General features: G+C 41.3%; 1 protein-coding gene across 1 annotated transcript; it reads right to left on the bottom strand.

Annotated features, from left to right (window-relative positions):
* Nucleotides 1-5,713: 5,713 nt before the first annotated feature.
* Nucleotides 5,714-24,514, bottom strand: LOC104459437 (ankyrin repeat domain-containing protein 55-like; the record flags this gene model as incomplete). Its single annotated transcript, XM_010073635.1, has 5 exons — nucleotides 5,714-5,982; nucleotides 13,947-14,048; nucleotides 20,234-20,895; nucleotides 22,457-22,624; nucleotides 24,330-24,514. Coding segments are annotated over 5 exons (1,386 nt in total), but the record flags the coding sequence as incomplete, so codon positions are not given.
* Nucleotides 24,515-24,802: the final 288 nt, after the last annotated feature.

Genomic DNA, 24,802 nt, shown 5'->3' with positions numbered 1-24,802 from the left:
ACAAGGGTTCAGGAAGGCACATGTGCATAGAGTCAAGTACTCCTCTCGGACTTGTATGAACACACCCTTGACTCTATAGGTTCTTCCTGGTGTTTGCAGGGCAGCAGAAGGTCACATCATGCCAAGTACCTAGAGCACCACAAACAGTGAGACGGGGAATGGAAAGTTACTGCAGGAAGCTGTACCATGAAGGTGTCTGCAGACCTTACTAGGCTCACCAGCAGCTGCAGAAGGCAGTCCCTTGAAAGTGTTGGCTCACCAGCAGCTGCAGAAGGCAGTCCCTTGAAAGTGTTGGCTGGCAGGGAGGGAACACTTGAACTTCAGGATTCTGATGGGCCTGGAGTTTATTTCTTGCCCCTGTGCCAACTGCTTCACATCAAATACTACTCACTGCCTTGGGTTAGAGGTGGTTTTGATGCCGGACACCTGACAACCTCTAGTCTAAACTGCTTCTGTGGTAACGCTGAGCGTTCCCACAAATAGGGACAGCACAGGAAAATCTTTGCTTTCTAAGGAAACTAAGGAACATAGGAAAATCCTGTGAAAATAATGAGAGAAAAATTCCACTTTCATAATACAACAGCAAATAATGCATACTTTCAATACTTCTGTCTCCTTCTAAGTCATTATTATAAAGCAGATACAGATTAATGGGTCTGATGACACATGACTTTTTTTGGTTTTAACGTCTTTCTTGGCGACATGAACAATGGGATTGAGTGCACCCTCAGCAAGTTTGCTGATGACACCAGACTGTGTGATGTGGTCTTCACACCCGGAGGGACCTGGACAGACTTGGGAGGTGGGCACAGGTGAGCCTCATGAAGTTCAACAAAGCCGAGGTCCAGCACATGGGTCGAGGCAATCCCAAGCACAAGTACAGGCTGTGTGGAGAATGGCTTGAGAGCAGCCCTGAGGAGAAGGACTTGGGGGTATTGGTTGATGAAAAGCTTGACATGACTGAGCAATATGCACTTGCTGCCCAGAAAGCCAACTGTATCCTGGGCTGCATCAAAAGAAGCGTGGCCAGCAGGTTGAGGGAGATGATTCTCCCCCTCTACTTCACTCTCGTCAGACCCCACCTGGAGTACTGCGTCCAGCTCTGGAGTCCTCAGCACAGGAAACACGTGGATAGGTTAGACCGAGTCCAGAGGAGAGACACAAAGATGATCAGAGGGCTTGAGCACCTCCCATAGGAGGACAGGCTGAAAGAGTTGGGGTTTTCAGCCTGGGGGGGAGAAGGCTCTGAGGAGACCTAAATAGCAGCCTTCCAGTACTTTAAGGGGGCCTACAGGAGAGGTGGGGAGGCACTCTTTATCAGGGAGTGTGGTGAGAGGACCGAGGGGTAATGGTTATAAGCTGAAAGAGGGTAAATTTAGATTAGATATGAGGAAGAAAGGTTTTCCTATAAGGGTGGTGAGACATTGGAACAGGTTGCCCAGGGAAGCTGTGGATGCCCCATCCCTGGAGGTGTTCAAGGCCAGGCTGGATGAGGCTTTGAGCAACCTGGTCTAGTGGAAGGGGTCCCCATCCATGGCATGGGGGTTGGAATTAGATGATCTCTAAAGTCCCTTCTAATCCAACCATTTTATGGCTCTATACTATGATTTTATGATGACAACATGATCAGTTGAGCTCTTACAGCGCTGTTAGAATTGTTTGAAAAGTTGCTATGCTTTTATATCCTGAAGGGCTAACTATGATGCTTCCAGTGTTTTGCAGTGGAAAAATATAAGGATTGTGCAGATTTCTCTATGGTGATGGTAAAAGAATGCAGTGTATTTGGGGTGAAGGGACATGGATCTCTACCTTTGGCAGTGGTAGGGGTACTTAAAATGCTTTATTAGGACTGAATTTAGAGGATATAGCTTCCTCTTTAGGTACCTATGCAAGGAAATTAACCTGCTCATCAGATACTGGGGTCATCAATAGAATAACCTTTGAAGGGTCCCCATTTTACTGGATGATCCTTCAGTTTACATATGAACATTTTTCTCTTTTTTAAACAATGGACTAATGCTAACCTCCTGCTCAGTTTACTGCAATAGTGGACCACTCCATTCAGTACCAATGTGTAAGTAAGTGTCCTCTGGAATAAAGGCTGCACCATTCTAAAAAAGCATTTTCAAATTCTGTTTGTAAGATTGATATATGGAATGTAGAGAGTGTTCCAGTGAGGAAGCATATTGTGTTTTGGTCAGAAAATATATCCTGTATGTATATATATTTTCTTAGCTCTCTCTGCCAAGCCAAACTCCCCAGACACCCAAGTGCTGCAACACTCTGTGAGTTAACACTCAACTAGCACCACAGAAGAATGTGCCAGAGATTTTTAATCACTAGGCAGATAAAAAAAACCTCTGTCATGACGTACTGACCAGACATTTCTTGGCAATCACTAGTCAACTGTGTTAGCCTTTTGTTGTGTCTCCTGCCATTACCTTCCAGGAAATGTCTGAGCATGAGGTCAGCGTAGCTGAAGCAGGCATTGGTTCATTTGTTATCTTTCATGCAGTACGCTGCAGTCAACAGTCTGCTCTCCTCTGAAGGTGAAAGACTTCAACTTAACTTGACTTGTTTATTTACTGTAGAATTTGTCTATCAAACCAAAATGGTAAGAATAGTTCCTGGTGGGAACATTTCTGAGAATAATTTTTAGTGCGTCCTATGAGCATTAATTTTAAAAATATCTATATTTGGCAAATTGTGAACTACTTCTGTATTGACAGTCTACAGAAGAAACACATTAGAAAAGTGAAATGGATTGTAGTTCAGATTACCATGCATTTAAGACTGTCTCTGTTCAGATAAGTACTGTATTCTATGCTTACCTTTGAACAGGAAATTAGATTTTAATTCCTTTCCTGAAAAAGTCTGTTTCCTGGGCTGGAGACCCAGGGAAAAAAATCATTCCTTCCTAGAAAAAGATGAGGAAAAAAAGGGGAAATTACAGGAAAAATCACCTAGCGGATGTCTCCCATCATGCAAATTGATTGTGTAGAGGGAAGACTGTGGTGATTTGTGTTTCTAGCTTCAAGTGACTGCACGTGAAATTCTGAATTTTTGAAGGAATTTAATTTGAAAGACATTGTTATCTTTGATCAAAAATTGTTCATTATTCATCTTTGTCCACATATACTTCATGAACAAAGCACTGCTGAATAGGAAAATGAGAAAGCTGCTTACTTCCTTTCTGGGAATGGAAGTGTCTAGCCTAAGATATGGGGGAATGTCTCCCCCCTTCTCTCTCGATGTAATGTTGGAAACACCTGAAATTTGTTCAGGCTCCTGTATCTTTGTCTCCAGCGTGGAACCGCAGCAGGCAAACAAACGGGCAGCACCACAGCTCTTATGATGATTGCCATTAGGCAGCCCAGGACTCTCCTGGTCCCTGGACAGGCAGGATAACACAAGAGATGAGAGAGATCAACCTCCTCTCTCAAAGCCAGTAATAGCAATGGGGATCCATTTCTACTCAGGAAAAAATGGAGCTGCAGCACATGACCTGCTTCTTTTGAGGCATCCCAGCAAAAAGCTGGGTTTTCTTACCCACTCAAAAGGGCTGAAGTGGCAACAGTGTTACAAACAATTGAGCTCACGGGATTTCCTTGCTGTGCCCTTTGGTCTTCGCTTCCTTCCACACACTACACATTCCCAAGCAGTGTGTTAAACTAAAGATAGTTAATCTCTGCTGGGGTGGTTGCTTTGGACACCCGCTCTGCAAAGACAAACCCCATTCTCTTAATGTCTGCACTGACACTTAGGGTTAACATAGAGGTTATTCGCTGCCAGTCAGAGCTGTATGAATTAGTTTTTCCTTCTCCTCTGTGCAGTCTGCACCAGAACCATCTGCTCTGTACTGTTTGATAGTGGCTTAAGGTTGGCAATGAAGATTGAATGTTTCTAGGAACTGACTTAGGCACCACTTGCCTCTTACATGAGGCTGCGGGGAGAGATACAAAAGGGCTGGAGTCAGACTAGAGAATTTGGGGGTCATAACTGATGGAGTTCCAGGGCAGAGGAACTTAGGGGCTCTGGAGAGAACAGCAGCTTGGGCAGTGACCCTATGGAGCAGGTACCAGTCTGCTACATTGTAGGAGGGACTCTGTACTTTTCAGCGAGGCTGGACTGAGCAGGACTGATCAGGTGCAAAGATAGAGCATGCCAGAAGTTATTTTTCCTTTAACAGACCATGCTTCTGTCATGCAGTATTTTTTCCGTCTAGCCTCAGGGACTGGGTTGCCTGTCAGGCTCAAACACATGAGCTTTTTACTCTCATGGGTTTCAGCAAGAAGCCAGAGGTTTACACCACTTGTTGAATTTGAGCTTTATACCCTGACATTTAGATTAGATATTTAAAAATAAAATATCCTCTTATTTGTGTGCAAAAGTTCCCTCTTCCCTGTGTTGCATCAGAGCAGCTGCTGTTGAGCTCTGCATTTTTCTTTCTGGGACTGTCTGTGACAGCCACCAGCCATCCTTCTATTTACAGTCGTTACCGGAAGAAAATTGGAAACTGCAGCTACTGGGACATGATTATCTTCTCTTTTATGTCAAGTTTGCCATTTACTGCACAGCAAAAGAAATGTTTGTACAGCTAATCACAAATGCCATGTCCTGTTTGAATGAGCTGCTGATGTAGAGCTAATGTAGGACAGGCTTACAAGCAATGGTGATATGGAAGGGGTGACAAAAAGGGACTATCCCCCTCCCCTGCCCCCCACCCGCAGTAATGCCCACAGCCCCTCCACAATCAGAAGTGGGGAAGCCTCCAGAGTAACAGAAGCAAGATTTAGATAACAATCCTGAAGCAAGCAGGGGCTGGTGTCTTTGTCAGCCTCTAGGATAGGACAATCTTGTGAAATGTTTAGTCAAAGGTTTATAGCACTTGCCAAGGCTCTTGACTGAACAGCCATCTAGTTAGATTTCCTTCTTCAGTTCAGTGATCAAAGAGATGATATAATGCCTAATAACTCAGGACCATGCAATCCTTGTTTTATGAAAATAACAGTGCATGACTGCATTTTTGTCGCTGAGGAATATGAAGAATGAAGTGAAAGAGACGTGAATCTGTAAGTGCGATGAGCAGTTTTGAACAGTGTGTGCTATAGCCCTGTCTGTCCCACAATGATAGTGTTTCATTGCACTTCTTAGCTTGTTGAAGTCACAAAACCCACAAACTTACAATATAGAAAATATGTGAAAAACAAAGAGCCAAACCCCCTCATTTGCTAAAACTGCCTTTTATTTTGAGCTTATCTTTTTAATCTTAAAAAGATATTTTTGATGGCATACAGCCTCAGAATCAGCACCTTTGCATTTGCAAACTACAGAGGATCCCCGTCACTTTGTTTCCCTAGTTCTGACTTTTAAATCACACAGTAAGTCTTACTCTTTGATCCTGTTTTCAGTGAAAAACTTAACAGTACATTGCTGCAACAAGGTTGCATGTTATGAGGATCCATTCACAAAATAGAGTTACAGCACATTAAGTATTGATATAATAAATGCACCATAAATTAAAACTATAATGAAAATGCCTTTATAAATATAGAGTGCAGCTTTTGTGATGTGCTACCCTTTCTTGATTTTTGTTCATTTACACTCCAGTTCACAAGAGCATCAGCAGTGCAAATTAATGAGATTTTACTGCATGGTTATCTTGTAGCAAGCTCTTAGTTATACTTAAACAGATTGAACCCAGTATAGTGAGTTAATTATCAGCATCTGGTTTGGTGAGAGATGTCTCAAGCTCTTCTGCAGGGTTAGATTTCTTCTGGCTTGGGATAGCAGGTAGGACAAGGCTTGGTTTCAGAGGCTCTCTTGATAGAGCAGGTAAGAAAGAATATAGCAAATTACTCTGAGAATGTCCCCTTTTCTGGGATCTGGACGTTGGGGCTGGTGGGAGAATAACTGCACCAGTCCTTATGGAATTTAAAGGCAGGGACTTAAACTTCTTAGCACCCTGAGATGGTAGCTGAACTAGAGAAAAAAGAAAGAGAGCACAGAAAGTGAAAAGCATGACATTTTTGCAAATGAGTTTGCTACTTTCTTTGAACTGTTGTTTGTTTGTTTTGTGTTGAGTGTACTTAAACCTGCATTTGAAAAATGTGATAAAATGTGAGTAAAAAAATCGCTAAGGCCTGGCAGGGCTAATCTTCTACTGAAGAAAGCAACGCCAGTGTTAAGCAATTTACTTTGTGTTTGATGATCAATACGACTTGGTAAGTTCAAAGATTTACTTTTGATAAGCAGAGAATCTATAGTTTGTCTGGAGGAGACTTGGTCTGTTTGGAGAGCTTTCCACAAGACATTTTTTCATCAAAAAACCACAGCCTGACTGAAATGGAAATGTTCCATGGAAATATATTATTTTTAACAAAACCTTTGTGTGAGGATGCTCTGTTGCTCAGGGTAAATTCTAATGAAAATCTTAGGAAGATGAAGTGGAATAATGTGGGACACTGTATCTGGGTTGCTCTAGGCACAGTCAATCACGAAGAGAGGTCCACATGTGCTCTGCAAGTCACAGGCCACAAAAGTAGCACATTACCCTGTAGCACACTAGGACTCACACCAAAACACAAGAGCCACAGCTGTTGTATGTCTCACGTGTGTCAGCAGTCTTATAAGAAACTGTGGATTTAGATCATCCTTAATCTCCACCTCACACTCAGCAGTGTATCATTGTGCTTTAAAGTTAATGCAGTTCTGTATCTTCTCTAAATTGAAATTCTCCAACATCATCACTCAGGCAACTCAGTAACTTATTTCCTGATTTTTTAAAAGGCAAGTTCAAAATCTTAATTGCAGACTTATTTTTCTCTGCCTTGGAATTTATTGTGAACTGCATTAGCTTATTTTCATTTAATTCTCTATTCAGAATATCTTTGTATATAAACAGTTCAGGTTTTTCAGTTTAACCATATGAAGAGTTCCCTACTGCAGTTGACACCATCTCTGTTTTGCCTACAGAATCTTTCTTGCAATTTTTCACCTTAGTTTTTCCTTGGTTGCATTGTAATTTCTGTGATTTCCTTCTGTCTGCATCTATTGTGCTGAATGTATGAGAGGCTATTAACATTTTCCTCAGAGATGTTCTAGTTTGATTTTGATCTCACTAGTCATGGCAGCCTCTGGAAGGTTATTTGGATTCTCTGTTTCACTGTCTTCATCCTTTGAAACTAACCACAAATGCTTCCTAGTGGTCAGGTATTAAAAATAATTTTCTCTGAGCCAACCACTTGCACTCAGATTGGTATCATGCTTGTGTCCTGGTTCTTTATGTTCAGGAGGAATCCTGCTAGAAAGCACACTGCTCAAAGGTGACCATCTCAGTCTGTCATTATAATTCAACTTCCTAGTCAACTGCAATGAAAACCTCAGTGTTCATGTTTGCATTATTCCTGGCAGCCCATTTGATTATTCTCTTTTCATAATCTCTGAGAGAAATTTTCCTAGTGCAAGTTCAGGGAAATTCTACAGAAATGAGGAATGGAGAAGAGCATTCTCTCTTGGCCCAATGAAAATCCTGTGGAAGTCCAGAGAAATATCTGAATTTAATCTAGATTTGAACTATTTTAATAGAGGATAAACTTGTAAACGAACTAATTTTTGTTAGAAGTAACAGACTACATAACCAACTGGTATGAACTGAGTAGCTACTGCAGTTGATGCACCTGTGATAAGCTGGACCTTATAAGTCAATTTTGATCTTAAAAAAAATCCCCAAACCAAACTAAACATTCAGCACACTTAAGGAACTCATAGGTAGAATAGTCGATGGAGTTTCTTGAGGGCTGTAGAATAAAATGACAAAAAAAGAGGACTTAAAGGAATTTCAAGTCAGCCTATCCTGAACAATCTGAAATACTTAAAATGCTGCCTGCAGCTGGTGTTTCTCAGAAATTACTCTTTGAACCTATGAAGTCTACCTTCTCGTGCTTATCAAACAACACAAAAAAGAATAACAGGGACACTAGCAGAATGGATGCAGGAGAAGTGAGAGTTTATGTAGTTTTAATATGGAAGGATTATTAACTTTGTCACAAATTTCTGTAAAAATTAAGGTAGATCCATTACTATAACACGGACATGCACCTGGTGAAAAAAAGGCACTCAAGATGTAAATTCCCGGATAACAGGTTTACAATGCAAAGTGACCTTGATAAATTGGAGAAACAGTAAGAAATTCAGCTAATGAAACTCTGGAAAGGCAAATGCAAACCACCACACTTATGGAGAACGAACAAAGAAGTCCCTAATCACCAAAAATCAAAATGTAAGGTGGGGAATAAGTGGCTAGGGGAGTGACAGTCCTGCAGGTAACTGGGGACACAGACTGTGCTCCAGTCGGAAATATATTGAGGAAGTTTGAGCAGAAACCCTGCAGCTTCCGTGCCTCAGCAAAGTAGAAGCACACTGATCTTGTCATGCAAGCCCTTCTGTGTCTGTAGGTTTATGTAGTATGCCATTAATAAGTCAGAAATTTGCCCTATTGAAAACAAATGTTACCTCTTTAATGTTGGCAGTTGGCACCGAAAGATATTTGCATCTATGTATTTTTTCACTATATGCATTGTGCAAAAGAGGCTGAAGTTCTCCTTGCCATATTCCTCTGTACCATATGCCATATATTCATTTCATCATTCATTATTTGTTTATCAGGAGCAGTAATTCTCTAAGACTCACCACGTATCTATGTGGGACAAAGCAAAATCTTTATGGAGAGAATTTAAAAAAATTGGTAGATTTTTTTTTTTCCTTTTCATGTTGATTTCATTACAATTCAGTACAATTTTCAGTACAAGTTGTGATAGCCTGAGTAGGCAGTGTTTACTAGAGCTGCCTGGCCTTTGGTAATGTGGTGTAATTCATGGATCATATTCAAGGTTCATTCATGTTCAGAAGTTCAGGAAATTGCTTAATTCTCCTTTCCGTGCAAAAAAAAAAAAAAACGAACCTAAAACAAACAAAAAAAACCCCCAAAACTTTGCTTTAGTTTGTGTTGAATTTGTGTGAATCAGGCAGGGCTAAATACAATAAATGAGTCCATTTGTTTTCTGGCACATGATAGAATGCTTTGAGTCCACTGAAATTTTTGTGTTTAAACCAAATGCATATGGAGATGCTTGCTTATTTCCATCTTTGGAGCATAAACATATGTTCATGTATTCAAAGTTTTCATCTGTGTAAAATATCTCCAGAACACTTTATGTACTAGATAAGCCCTTAATGATGGATTTAAGTAGGGCAAAAGCAGTGTACTTTAACTTCACTCCCGTGACCATGTAGCCATCACAAACTCATGCTCATTCAAAGAAATGAAAAATGGCATTCAAACATCAATGCTTTCCACCTAGTCCTACTTGCTGTACTCGGTTTAGGATATTTGATAAGGGTTTCAGGACTGGTACATAGCTTTGAAAAAATATTTATAATGACTGATATTAGTATTGAAACACACAAGCCTGGACTCAGCACTGGGGTCTGTGAGAGACAGAACCCTTAAGGCTGGTTGCCATGCATCCAGAAGCTATATACAGTAAAATTACCGGGAATTATTCACATTCAGAGAGCAGAGTCAGCGACCAGAGACCTAGTGATACAATAAGAGCTACTAATTCAGGGAGCCTTTTCCACTCAGTAGTGACTCTTCAATGGCTGCTATTACAAACTGCAGAGACAAGAATAAGGCTGTCAGGGAGGCATTATTGCTCAAGAAGTATGTATTCCAGCAGATGGGATAGCTCTTAAACTCTCTTCCTTTTGCAAGCAGGGAACCATGGTGGCCCTCCACAGAGAGGAGGATGCTTTGTGGAATCCTTTGCTGTTAACTTGGGAAAGAAGAAACTTCAAATTGCGATGAATAACAGCAAAACAACCACTGATCCTCAGAAAATATTCTTAAATGAATTGTAGAAATAGATTTTGTTTGTTTGTTTAACAGGCAATGACCTCACTATGGCTTCAGACCTTCTAAGCCACATGAAGAAGAGAGAAGTCCCATACTTGTTTGGACAATTATTCTGGCATTGTGTGAGTGGTGTGTGATAGCTGTAAGCATGTTTTCCAGGGCTCCTTGAGAGAGCCACATAGTAAGATAGAAAAGGTGCTGAAGGTGAAGCAGCAGCATGCAGAATGACAGAGATGCCAGGCTGTGCTGAGACTACCCAGGAAGCCATGTGAGGGACCTCTTTGGCTCTGGGAGTATGTGGAGGGTGGGAGGTTATAAACTATTGTTTAAAGTCACTCAATTACTCTTTTCCTAAGCTACCATTTAATTCCTGTTATCCTCTTTCTAACTTTTATTTTTAAATGTTTTTGCTTAGAGATTAAAGTGTCTCTTCCTTTTTTTTCACTGTCCTTCCTTTTTTGGGAGATGTTTCTTCTTTCTGTTAATCTCTCAGTAGTTTCAGTTCTCTTTCTAATTTATGCTTATTTTATTGTTCTAGCTCCCTAGTTGTTTTGTGGGTTTTTTTGGTTGTTCTTTTTTTTTCTTTTTCCACTGGCTTTGTTGTGTATTTTTAACACACATCGTGTGTAATGAAAATATTAGGGAAGCACAAATGTTTATATTCAAACTTTGTTGCTGGAGCCGTTTGCCTGGATAAAGGCTGTGTCCAGAACAGTAATATTTTTTGGGCTGGATGAAGGATGAGCGAAATCTTGGCTCTGAAACAGTTGTTTGGAAAGTGCCAGGATCAGATGTGTAATTTGTGTTAACAAAGAAGAAATGTAATCTATTTTGCAAATAACTTACTTTTCTGTTATTGGCTTGAACTGATGTTCAAACAGTAATGGCACCTGGATAAATGTGCTGTACTAGTTAATTAAACCATGACTATTAACTGTGAAAATCATATCTTATTTGTAAAGTACAGCTTTTGGCATGAGACTAGAACTAAAATCCTGGCTGTTTGTATGAATTACTGCAAGAACACCAGTGATTATGAAATAATTTTTTTTAAGGATTTTGCTTACAACTATGTTTTAATTAGAAGACACGGAGAACATTAGTAGAAAGCTTAAAAATAGAAGACTTGGAGCTGGGGTTTTGAAAGCAGTCAGATTATTTTCTTTCCTCTGAGCAGATGGAGACTATCACCTCAGTATTCCACATATCTCTACTTTTCTTCTTCCTCTCTTATTTACTTTGCAGCAGCAGTGCAGGATTATGTATTTCCCCTACCCAATGTGATGTTTCCTATAAAGCTACCTCTGCTGTTTCATTTTTATTAATATTTTTGTAGCTGCAGAATTGCTTCTGAAACTCGGGCTGTAAGAAGCAATGAATCTTAAATTTAGCTCTGAAATTTGAATTATTTAGGACCTGGCTGATCTGCAGGATGACAAATAGTACACTGCAAATCCTCATCCAAAATACATTGGAGGATTTGCACTTAGCGGAGCACAAGAATGTGAGGGCAGGATGCTGCTTGGAGTAAGACTAGTGTTTGCATGTGAAGAACATCCCAGTCGCTGCCTGCATTCATCCTGGGACACTCACCAAGTCTTGACACTCTGCCAGGGCTTTGAGGCTTTCCCTGCTCTTTGGGACCTTGCTTCTTACTGCCTTGGGAATGAGGAGCTGGCTGAAAGTGCGGAGGGGAAAAAAGGCTGCTGCTCTCTCAATCCCTGTATTTTAGCTCCTGCATTATAGAAGCTACCCAAACCCAGTTGTTAGAATGAGAAATGAATGATTCCCATTCTCATGTAAAAGCTAATCTATCTGCTGTGCTTAAGACAGAGAGAGATAGAGCATCTTTTCACCTATGTAACATTCAGAAAATTACAAAGCTTTTGGAAACCTGTTGGTCTTGTTCTAATCCTATTCTCTATAGTTTTTGCTAGGAAAAGGACACAAAAAATCAGTGTCATGAAACTTTTCATGCTCTCTGCAGAAGACTTGTTCCTTATCCTGGCTTTAATCTGACAGATCCAAACTTTCTCTACCATGCAGTCATTATTCAGGTGTTGTCATCAATCTCTTTACATAGAATTATAGAATCATAGAATGGCCTGGGTTGAAAAGGACCTTAAAGATCATCTAGTTCCAACCCCCCTGCTGTGGGCAGGGTTGCCAACCCCTAGAGCAGCCTGCCCAGGGCCCCATCCAGCCTGGCCTTGAATGCCTCCAGGGATGGGGCATCCACAGCTTCTCTGGGCAACCTGTTCCAGTGCCTCACCACCCTCTGAGTGAAAAATTTCCTCCTAGTATCCAATCTAAATCTCCCCTCTCTTAGTTTAAATCTTTTCCCCCTCATCCTGTCACTATCAACCCCTGTAAACAGTCGCTACCCCTCCTGTTTATAGGCTCCCTTCAAGTACTGGAAGGCCGCAATGAGGTCTCCCTGGAGCCTTCTCTTCTCCAAGCTAAACAAGCCCAGTTCCCTCAACCTTTCCTCACAGGAGAGGTGCTCCAGCCCTCTGATCATCTTTGTGGCCCTCCTCTGCACCCGCTCCAAGAGCTCCACGTCTTTCTTGTGCTGGGGGCCCCAGGCCTGGACACAGTACTCCAGATGGGGCCTCACAAGAGCAGAGTAGAGGGGTACAATCACCTCCCTCTCCCTGCTGGACACTCCTTTTCTAATGCAGCCCAGGATATAGCTGGCCTTCCGGGCTGCAAGCTTACTTAGATCCAGTAAGTCACCGTGTTACTTCATGTCCTGCTCCCTGTGGAAAGCTGCCAGAGTCATACAGATAAATGCAATTGAGAGTGAAACAGAGAGTGAAAAATCCCGGGTCTGTGAGAATTCCAGTCACGTCTGCTCTGGAAAACAAATGCAGAAACAAACTCCCTTCTGTACTGATGTAGAGTGCTTCTCCTAGGCCAACTCTGTGAAACTCGTAGGAAAAAAGGGTTGTGATCAGCAGCACAAAGTCCAGCTGGAGGTGGGCCAGTCACTAGTGGAATACCCCCAAAGTTGATACTGAGGCTGATACTATCTAATATCTTCATTAGTTACTTGGACGATGGAGTAGAGTGCACCTTCTGCAAGTTTGCAAGTGACATGGAAGTGGGAGTAGTGGCTGATACAGCAATTGGGTGTGCTGCCATTCAGAGAGACCTTGGCAGGCTTGAGAGATGGATGGACAAGACTCTTACAAAGGGAAATGTAAACTCCTGCACCTAGGGAGGAATAACTCCCAGCACCAATACATGCTGAGGATCAAACAGCTGGGAAGGAGCTTGTCAGAAGGGGACTTGGGGGACCTGAAAGATAAGAAGCTGAACATCAGCCAGCAACATGCCCTTGTGGCGAAGACAGCCAACAACATCCAGGGCTGCATTAGGAAAAGCATTGCCAGCAGATTGTGGGAGGTGATCCTTCCCCTCTGCTCAGCACTGGTGAGACACATCTGGAGTGCTGTGTCCAGTTCTGGAGCTCCCAGTACAAGAGAAACATGGACATACTGGAGCAAGTCCAACAAAGGGCGATGGAGATGATTAAGGGATTGGACTGTCCAATCTCAAAGGGGAGGCTGAAAGAGATGGGACTGTTCAGCCTTGAGAAGAGAAGGCAGCTCAGTGGATCTTGTCAATAGGCACAAGTGCCTGATTGAGGGGGTTAGTGAAGAGGGAGCCAGACTCTTCTCAGTGATGTCCTATGAAGGGAAAAGAGTCAAAGGGCACAGATAAGTAGGAACAAACTTTTTTACTCTGAGGATGGTCAAACACTGGAACAGGTTGCCCAGAGAGGCTGTGTAGTCCCCATCCTTAGAGCTATTCAAAACCTAGCTGGATGTGATCCTGAGCAACCTGCTGTAGGTGACCTCTCTGTGGGTAGGGGGGTTGGACTAGACAGTCTCCAAAGGTATCTTCCAACCTCAGCCATTCTACGATGCTGTGAAAAAGGAACATGAAATGAAACCTCTCTCAAGACCTCAGATACCAGTGATGAAGGCACACAGTGTGATACTGTATGAGACTTGCCTGTACTTACTTGTGTGAGCACAGTGGTTGGCTATGGGAGCTAGGCTGTTCCGTACAGGTATAAGATTTTTTGTTTTGGGTTGATCTACAGACATCTGTTGAAAATTTTTACCTGTGAAAGAAAAAGATAATCTGTTACCTTATGAAAATAACTGTAAATAATACAGTGCACTGTAGATCTGCGGCTTCTAGAAAAAAAGAAAACTTGCTTAGTAAAAGCAAGATACCAGTGACTGAAAAAAGCCATTGCTTTATTCTCTTTACATTAATTAAAAAGAGTGACTGATTTAGTATAACTTTCATGTGTACCCTTATCACTTCCTCTTATGTAATAGAGTAATTGGACTTAAACTAGGAACGGTCCAGCAGCTAGGTCCATGTAGGAGTATTTGGACACTAAATTTGTAGAAATGTTCAACTAGATGGCTTTGATTTCAGAACTGAAGCTTTAGTTTGCAAACTTTTGTAATAGGGTCTTAGCCTCTCTAAGTACTAGAACACAAATAGTGTTCAAATGCTGGTTGGAAAATTAGACTGGTGGAAGCCTATCAGCAGTAAAGATGAGCTTTGAGAGGGTTTTGCTGCAGATGAAAACATAGCAGACCTGGTATAAACTGGTACTGATTCTTATTAAACTCTACTTATGGCAATTTCATTTTTATCAAGAAGAAAGGATCCTGGAAAATAAAAGGTTAATTGGCTAACTGTGGCATTTCACTGGGTAAGATTAAAGTTAGGTCTTAGGTCTAGTACTATTAAAAAAGACAATATGTTATTTGATATAATGCATTCCACTACATAAATGACACATCAAATATTATTAAAAAAGCAGAAGCTCAAGTCCCAAATCGGCATTTTCCCCAGATACTTTTCCTGAGTTGATCTTATTCTGCGATGTTTGAGTTCCTCAAATTTTTCTTTTTTATTATCCCCAGATCTGACATGAGCCTTGTAAGGAGTCTTGATTCTCTTGCCAAACATCTCCTCATCCAGCATGCCATTGCAACATGGATCATTGCAGAGCAAGCGTGTTCTCTGCCAGCATGCAGAGATGAGGGGAGACAAAGGCTGGATGTAGTAGGACATCTTAAGCAATAGGAAGAAATGGAATTATGTAAATTGCCTTTGTAGTTTTGTAATTGGTACTTGAAAATAGACACGTATTGCTGGGCCGTGCAAGATAATACTATAGGAAAATAGTTGTAGAACAGTTTCTTAAAGGTGCACTGAAGTAGTTGTCAAAACTGCTGTAACTATGTTAGTGACTAAATGGATTCTGTGTGAAAGGAGCTAAAGTGGTAAGTGGTGTTTATCAGACAAACCCCCATGTTATAGTGCAGCCTTCAGCTTAGCATGGAGCAAGATTCTGGTCCAAACACCATGGTAGTTGATAGACATTGGGTCAGTCTACTGGATCCCATGAGCAGAGCTGATGCATATTGAGCTAAAGCATGAAGAATCTCTTATGGATGCACTGTGTTTCATAGAAAGAGCCTTTGGTTTCCTTTTCCCGTGTTTTACTCTTTATTTAGTCTTTAACACTTCTCCAGAGTGATCAAAAAGTGGATGTAAAAGTTGGTAAATTTCTTCTATGCACATTGCATCCACTGTGCACAAAGAAATACATATATCAATTCCAAAATGGCAGAGAATCAAGCGTGCTGTTCCCATTAGTGCAATTTGAGTTTTATTGGTTTCAGTGATGTTTATGCTGAGAACTAATGGCTTATTATGGATGTACCATTATGGCTTTGATAATGGGAGGTTGTTTTTTCTATCGAGTGATATGTTTATTTCATAAATGGGGATATCTGGCAGCAAAACAACAGTACAAAGCATAATCATGTTTGCCAGTCTGATATGAATGCTTGGTAAAGAATCCTTGTTGTCTACAAGTTCTGGCATCAAGTGGAAGTGTTCTGCTCTTCTTTTCTATCTGCTTCATGTAACAGTTCTTCTTTCTTTAAGACATCATCTTTGTCATGATCAAGAGCATACTTATGATGGCATTTATTTTTAAATGAAAGGAAAAGGAGGCAATTTCATTATTATAAAATTCAGGACTGTTCTGCATGTCATTTTATTTACTGACATTTTTTACAGGTTGTTCTTTGATTTTTTTTTTTTTTTTTGCATTTAGGTAGGTGAACCACACTGTGATGTGTTTTGTGGGAAAGTTGTAAATGTTACAGTGAATGTCCCATTGTAAAATAGTCTTTCAGTTTGAGAAAGAAGCAGCCACCCTGATCAGCTTTGCTCTACTCTTTCCTGGCCAAGAAGTGCTTCCTGCTGGACAATACCATATTGCTTAATAATTAATAATAGGCTATTTTTTATATTACCTGTTGAGACAAATAGAAGGTACTGGGCTACTGTAATAAAATCTTTAATAAAGTGTTGCCTTAGACCTGGAGGGTTAGTAATCTAGATGAGTGGGTGATAGATGGAAGCTCCAGCTGGTTAGAGGGTGCTAAGAGCTGCCTTACATTTGAGACAGGCTTCCTTTTACCCATATCACTTGGAATTTCTCTACTTACACCATTTTCCCAGTGGAAAGTAGGTGGGAGTACATTTTGCAAAAAGAGATGATTGCAAAGCTCATAAATACGAAATGCTTCAGATTATGGATGCCAGCTCAGCACTGTGGCTGGCAAGCACTCCTGCAATATTGACAGTAGTTTCTGGTGGTCTATCTTTGCTCTCCCTAGTGGAAGGCAAGACAAAGTAGTTATTCTGAGAGAAACCAGTGGCAGGGTAGTAAGGTAAGTCTCATTGCTACTCACAGCAACCTCTCCCCTTTGTATAAGTGCTAAGGCTCAGCTAGTAAGCTGACTCATCTTTCATTTCCAGGAGCACAGAAAACAGAAGAAAAAACCTCCAAAAATCCCCTCTATGTGCCAGCTGCCTTAGTACCAGCAAGCACAAAAAATAGCTCTGACTTTAATAAAAGGCATGGTCATACAAGATAATAAACACTGTGTGTCAGCTGAGAAAATAAGTTTCAAATTGAGTTCCCCTAGATTACTGATACCCATAATCCTGCTCTGGATATTCAGTGATGAGGAAATTATGTGTAGTTCCCACTGCCATATCTTGAGCAATGGAGTATTAACACTTCAGTGTCCCTCAAAGACCAGATGTTTTTTCCATCAGCTAGGCCTCCTGCAGAAAAAAAAAAAAAACCAAAAAAAACCAACAAAAAAACAAGGAAATATCTCTCCTCAGAGAGAGCTGCCTGCACAGTGCTGCTGGCTGGGCTGGAGCCAGGCTTACTTTGCTTCTGATCCCCTTAAGTCCTGCAGGCACAGTGCACTGGAGACCTGGAAGCCCTGGAGCTCATACAGTAAATGCAGTTCTAATCCACAGCAAGTCAGGTGGCTTTAATTACAGGGGCAGACAGATTTAAACCACACACATAGGCATGAAGAGGGATAAGCAGATCTTTTTATCGTGAAGAAATGTTAAACAGTATCTGGATTGCGCAATGTATTCCTGTCAGACACTCTGCCTCCTTGCAAGCTTTTAATTCACCATGCTTCAGTGGAAGTCCTTTTTGCCAGCTACAGGAATCTTTTTATTATTGGAAAGTTTTGTTAAAGGGAGCTGGTACACAGAGAACTGGGCTTAAAGCAGATTCAGGCTTTTTTTTTTTTTTCTCTCTTTTTTTTTTTTTTTCCTCTCTGAGGGAGATGATAAACTGGCAGAGATAAAACGACTTACTCTTCCTTTAGATATGCAAAGACAGCTCCCATTGTAAGAGTTAGAAGATCTCCCACAATTGATACAATTTTGCCCTCATTCATTCATGTAGGCTGCTGGTCTTCTATTGAGCCCCTGAGAAGATCATGGAGCACAGAGTGGATGCACATGGTCCATCATGATTAATTTGCCTGGTTGCAGATTTTTGTCATAGAATGTTCATAGAAAACCACCTGTTCTTCTGTCCGTAGCAAAAAAGGATGTAACCATACAGTGTTCTACAGTCTTAAGAAAAAAAATCTGTAATCACATTTTAGATAACATGGTAGCTACTTTCACATCAAGTGCATTCAAAGTCTAGCTAATTCCACAAAGAAATGTTTCCCCATAGTTGTCCTCAGGTTTAGTTTATCCAGTCTGAGTTCATTCCTCCTCCTACTGTCAACACGAATGAACTCAGATGTCTCAGCCTCATTGTACCCTATTAAATTTAGGTTGTTAAGAAGCTTTGCAGCTTTTCTTGTCTTCAGCATGTGAGCTGAACCTTGCAGAGTTCAGTGTAGAAAGAGCTGTGCTAGAGCAATATTGGCTAGCCATGTGGAGTTTGGGGTTTGTACAGTTGAGTGAATAGCTGAAGAGTGCACAGTAAAAAAGTAGTGACACCTATAGACAAGGTCTATCAAGCTTTCAGAAACTTGGTCTGATGTTCAGGAAGTGGAACTATTTCAACAGCTGCTTTTTACTCTGAAAAACTATTTCCAGTACTCTGAAAAACTATTTCCAGCCTTTATTTGCACAATGCGGAGTGATCTGTCATTCTGAAATTGCTGTCTCTACTCTTATTATTAGAGACATGAACAAAGATTTGCTATTTTATAGATCCCTTTGCTTGGGAGTCAGTTTGCACTATCATGCAAGCTCAGATAGTGACCTGACCTCACTGATGGTTCTTCTCAGACAGGGATTGTGTACACTTCTCTTTCTACTGGAGGGTAATGGCTCATGTCTCTTGGGGTGAGGGTAGATTAATGTTATGTAATGTTTACTTCTGGTAACGATGTAATGGTAAGCTTGCCGGTTGCTTTTGCTAGCTTAATTTTCAGTTGGATATTACAGTGGTGTATTGGGTCTGTCAGAGATGGAGTTAGTTTCCCCACAGCAGCCCTCATAGTGTTGTGTGATGCATTGGTGGCTAGAAAGGTATTGATAACACCAGTGTTTTGACTACTGCTGAGCAATGCTTGCACAGCATCAAGGCTGTCTCTCCAACATCCACCACCCAGTAGGCTCAGGGCCTCAGGGGTAGGCAGGATCTTGGGAGGGGACAGAGCCAGGACAGCTGACCCAAATTGACCAAGGGGCTATTCCATACCATATGACTTCTTCTCAGCAATAAAAGCTAAGAGAAGGGAGGAGGAGGGGGGCATTCATCGTTATGACGTTTGCCTCCAGGAGCAACCACTACATATATTGAAGCCCTACTTCCCGGAAAGTGGCTCGACATTGCTTGCTGATGGGAGAAAGGGAATAAAGTCTTTGTTTTTCCTTTGCTTCCATGCGTGGCCTTGTCTTTTGCTTTGATTAAACTGCTTTTGTCTTAGCCCACAAGTTTTTCATCATATTTTCTTCCCCTTATTTTACTGAAGCAGGGAGTGACAGAGCAGTCTGGTGGGCACCTGGCATCCAGCCAAGGTTAAACCACCACAAGTGGTTGGAAGGCATGCTAGATGTGTTTAATTTTGGCATGAGACTGATCCCAAAGGGGATGAAGTCGGAGACACTGATATGTTGAAGTAAACTCCAGCATGCAGGCCAGCCAGCCAGATTCATTTAAACATGGATGCCAGTCAAACAAGCTGCTAGATCCCAAATCCTGCCAAACCCTGCATTCGAGTTTACTTCAGAATTCTGATGCTCTGCTTCATTACTGTTTCCTTACAGTTTCCAAACCACAATATAAAAGCATTTATTCTGTCTCTGTAAATTTAGCAACCTGAATTCAGCTTTGGAGAAACCATGAGAACAGCACATTAGACCAAAGAGCTGGTTCTCAGGGTGATAGGAGTGGGAAAGGGTGACACTACAGCCTGGAGTCAGAATAGGGCTATAAGGGGAAGGTGGCATGGTGCAGAGCCGTCCAGCATGGCACATGTGGATTTGCCTGGTTGGATCCAGAAGCAGCTCTCAGCACACTTAGAGATTTGAGTGTAGTACTGTTCCCTTGCACATCTAGTTTCAGGACTAAATGCAGACACAAGGCAGCAGGCGTGACAATGGGTGTTAACGTGTAATTCACAAAGCACATATATAATCTGGAGGTACTTATCTTGCTCAGGTACCCTACATGCTTCCTAACTACCTGCTCGTCAGACCTGCTTAAATCTCTTATTTTCCACACCTAAGCACCCTGCTTCAGCTGTCAGTTGATGTCCTGTTGATATGGTATTTGTGGTTGCTACCACATGCATGGAGAAAAAAACTGAAAAAGATATTAAAGAAATAGAAATGCCATGGGTCAGGCTTACCTATTTTTTTCTGACTCAACTTGCCACATGAGTAAAGATTACAGGATTTGGGAGATAGAAGAAAAAAAATTACCTGATGGAGAACTGAGAAGTGAGGGAAGGCGGGGAGGGCACAAAAACACATGGTGAGATCTGTCAGAGTTTAAGCCATTTATCAGTTTGTCTGAAGGAGTCCTAGTAGACACTTTATAGGAGAGTAGTTGGTTAGGGTCTGTGTTCCAGGGATCATCCAACAAAGCCTTGCAGTGGCTTCTGTGGTCCAGCAAATTGTGTTCACTCTTACTCTTTTGAGACTTGTGTGCAAAATGGTGGGTGCTGGTGCTGGAGAAGAAGCTTGACGTTGTGCTCTGGGAAGCAGTTAGGAAGGAACTTCCTGCAGTGATTGGAGGGAGACTCTGGGTTCTGATGGGCAGAAGTCCCTGACACGCTTGTTGCTTCTCTTCTGGTATGAGGTACTTTATGTCTGTGCTCCTTCTTTTAAAGTCAGCGGTGGTCACACGCTCATCTGGAATGTCTTTGCAGTTTGTGTCCATAATGCAATCAAAAGTGGTGATGATGTCATCTACTTCTGAAGTCTCTTCTCTAGGATATCGGTCTCTGTTTCTCTCCTTATGACTGGTTTTCTGATCATCTTTCTTCTTTTTGCAAGAGAAGATGTGGTTCAGCATACTGAATCGTCCTTCTTTCTTTAGAAGTCTGTTCTGGGAGGGAAACTGATGAAATGGCTCAGATCTACTGGAAGTACAAATCAAAATGTGACGTAATTATTGCCAAATATTGAAAAAAAAATACTGTGTTAGTCTGTGATGTGGGGTATATACTCTTCAGATACATTTGCAGTGGTGGTTCAAAGAGGCAGAAAATTAGGATTCCAAATTTGTAGTTAAGAAAGACTGAAAATGATACCGTGTTATTTCACTCTTTCATATGCAGTTCATTGCCTTACACTCATCTTAATGTTGGCTCAGTGGAGCTATCAGGAAAAAAAACAAATAAACTTTTCTGGCTTCAGCATCTACCAGCTGCAAAATTGTTATTCTTAATGGTGAGATGCAATAATAACAAGAAGAATAAGCTGAGATCTTTAGAACCCAGTGGTCTTTGTATTATGTCGTATTTGGAAAATGGTATTTCCAACAGCACAATCATTGCTAACACTGTAACAAAGGCACTAGTTCACCATTCCCTTTCCCTTCCCTTCCCTTCCCTTCCCTTCCCTTCCCTTCCCCGTTTCCCCCTTCCCTTCCCCGTTTCCCCCTTCCCTTCCCTGTTTCCCCCTTCCCCATTTCCCCCTTCCCCATTTTCCTTTTCCCTTTCCCCTTCCCCTTCCCTTTCCCCTTCTCCTTTTCCTTTTCCCCTTTCCCCTTTGCTTTTTCCCTTCCCCTTTCCCCTTGCCCTGCCTGTACTAAAGAGGTCTGGCACAGTTTCAGAAGATCTATCAAGATAATTACCTACAGTGGTGTTGCTGTGGTGTTTTTGGACTAATCAACATTTCAGACCTACTCCAACAGGCAGAGCGCAGGAAGAGGAGGAGGAGAGGTAATGTTACCCATGTCTCACAATTTGTAACACAGGAAATAATACTAACTGCTGACTGGAAAGGAAGGCAAAGCACAAAGAAATGTGATGATAAATGTCTTTGTAAGTGCATGCTTATTTACCAAAGTTGAAGAACTGAGATGAATTAAAAAAAAAATAAATTAAATGCTAAAACATCAGAAATACAAAGAGAGAGGAAGATCATAAGCAATGGTAAAAAAAATTATACTTTTTAACAGAGAAAAACAGAGTAAGGAGAAGACACTCAAGGTAGAGAACTAAAGAAAGCAGGGAAACACTCCCAAATCCTTACTCAGAGGATGAAAACTTGGCATTTGTTTTATTATCTATCTGTCAAAGCTGCTTTTGTGTTCAGTCTATCCCTCTGTCTGATTACAGGAACACACAATTAGTGCACGGAGATTTCAAAAAAGTGGAAGGCATATATCTGAGGGCTGAAATTATTCTGTAGGATAAATTTTCTGCACAAAGGTGACTGGGCAAGAGTTATGCTCACACCTTTTTTGGCTCAAAACCAGCTGCTGATCAGCAAACTAGGACTGTAACCACATTGATGAGTCTTCAGTAGATGACTAATTCTAAATTTGCTATTTTGGTGGAAAACTTGAACTAAGTGTTGCATATGAATGGAGGAGACATGACCCAGGGCTCAAACCCTTCAGCAGTATAGAAGAAGCAGTGAATTTGTTTTCTAGTCAGTGGCAACATGTGAACAAGATGTGGACTTTTGCTTTACCTGCTCTCCTGAGACAGCAGCTTGATGCATGCTGTGTGCCCACAGTACATTGCATATGTCAGAGGAGTGTTTTCATTGATGTCTCGAGGGCTGCTGTCTATCCCCAGCTCTAGCAGTGTCTGCACACATTCAGCTTTCCCTGCTGCTGCAGCCCAGTGCAAAGGTGTCCTACAGAAAAGGGGGAGTATCATTAAAATAGATGAATACATTTACAATTGAAACTATAAATTACATAATGAGGTGTGCTTCTATGCTACTCATTCAGATTCATGATATCCATTTTAAGGAATTCTTCAGCAACTTATCCCACATTGATGTAGCTGGCACTCATGGTAGAAAGGCCACAGACTGACATCTATCTATGTACATCTATTTAGCTGTAGAGAAAGGAGATATGGGGCTGCAGAATGCCTATACATGCTATGTAATACCATCTTGTCTGCTGCTGGAGTTGCAGTGTGGGAGGTGTGCCTGAAGTTTTCAGAGCAGAATTTGAAAGAAAATCTTTGTAGTAACCGCTACATAGGGACAAACTCATCTCATCTTTACTTTGATCTGAACCACCAAACGCAATTATCAATGGTTGGCTAAGGGCTCTCCATGAAGGTAATAGCAGAAGAAGCCTCCCCCAGATGAATGAGAAGGACTGGACACATTTAAGAGACTGTCATTGCCCCTGTGCCAGTTTCTGTGTTCTTAATCAGCACAGACTGGAGTGGATACAATTGTCTTGAATCTGTGTAGAAAATCAAGATGATTTTTTGCTTAGTGAAAGATTTGTGTCTTTGGAAACTTTTGTCTGGTTTCCAAATTTCAGTATTTCGCTCTTGTGAAAAATCTGAAAGCACAGAAAACACCATTAAAAAGCTGTGCAAGAATAAAAGAGAAAATTGAATTTTCTCTGCCTGTTTCTTTGCAATCCCAGTGGTTTCAGATGGGTGCAGTCAGGAACACAGTAGAATGGAAATCTACTGTGTGTTTATAGTGAAGAGCTTATCTTTTCCCCTCCTCAGGTATAATGCCTTCTATGGAAATAGCTGAGAACGTGTAAAAGGAGGTTGTGTCTTTGCTGAGATCTTAAGTATAGTTAAACTCCTCCCTTCACCCTTCTTTCCATAGAAACAGAGCCTTCTCAGCTACATTTTACTGATGTTTAGAAACTTATCCAGAACCCTGTTGGATTTATTTCTGTTCCATTTTATTGCACTTTTCCATGAAGAATGCTATTATGTTAAGTACCTAAAGGCATAAGCCAAGAAAACCTTGGCTTTTGCTCCACTGAGCAGGATCATCAACGCAAACAGTCAGCTGGCTCTGTTTGCAATAAATAGATTTACAAGCAAAGTTTGAGGCGAGGTAGGTGTGTAGAAAAAAGGAGATGACTCCTCTGCACTTATGGTATAGGGATTCCAAATGCCTTCTTAGAATGGAAGGTGAAGGTCCCCTGGTGCTATAGGAACACTGTGTTAGCATCTTAAATGCAATGAGGGAACATTGCCATTTCTTAAATACAAATAGCAGCAGCATCCCAGGTTCAAGCTGTAGTATCCCGTTCTATTGTTTTGGAAAGAATATTCACTTTTGATTGAAAGAAGTCAAGTGGTGACAAAGTCCTTTCACACATAATCTTATCATTTCCTACCAGAAACACAAAGTTAAATAAGATTTTTACTTTCAGTTATTATGCTAGAAAGGATGGATGTGAGCTGGACTTTTTTGCAGTGTTTCTGAACAAGCACAGTTCTCTGTGAGTGCAGATCATTAACTAGGCCATGGCCTGTGAAACAGGAAGCATGATTATAGAATAAACAGAGCTAGTCTCAGGTTAATAGAAAGGAAGAAGCAATTTCAGTTGCAGAGTTTCTATGGTTACCTGTCATCCACATCAAGAGCCTGCAGGTTGCACTCCGGGACTTTTGCCAGCTCACTGATAATATCACTGTAGCCTGCAGCAGCAGCAATGTGCATACATGTTTTGCCATTCTCGTCGTCGTAGTTTATTATTGATGGTCCCTGGTAGTGGTCCAAAATGATGGAACACAGAGTCCTGTTGCCACTCTGGGAGGAAGTTCAGAGAAGAAAAGCGTTTTACAATGGAGCTCACGCCAAAATGCATTTTTGCTGCTAGAGAAGGCTAAATACAATAATGGTATTTTGTTTTGTGTATGCCACGCTCCCCAGGTATGAAAGCCAAAAGCCTCCAATCTCCTGCTGGGAACTCAGTTTGCTTTATGAATTTCGTAGAACACTTTGAACACTGGAAAAATAATAAATAATGTACCACTGCAAGTATCTCCAAAAGTTACAGAGTGTAAATTACCCAACAGCTTTCTCAGAAATTACTTG

Source organism: Pterocles gutturalis, unplaced genomic scaffold (assembly GCF_000699245.1).
Source record: "Pterocles gutturalis isolate BGI_N339 unplaced genomic scaffold, ASM69924v1 scaffold28192, whole genome shotgun sequence".
NCBI classification, from domain to species: Eukaryota; Metazoa; Chordata; class Aves; order Pterocliformes; family Pteroclidae; genus Pterocles; species Pterocles gutturalis.
This window is presented reverse-complemented; position numbering and strand designations above follow the sequence as displayed.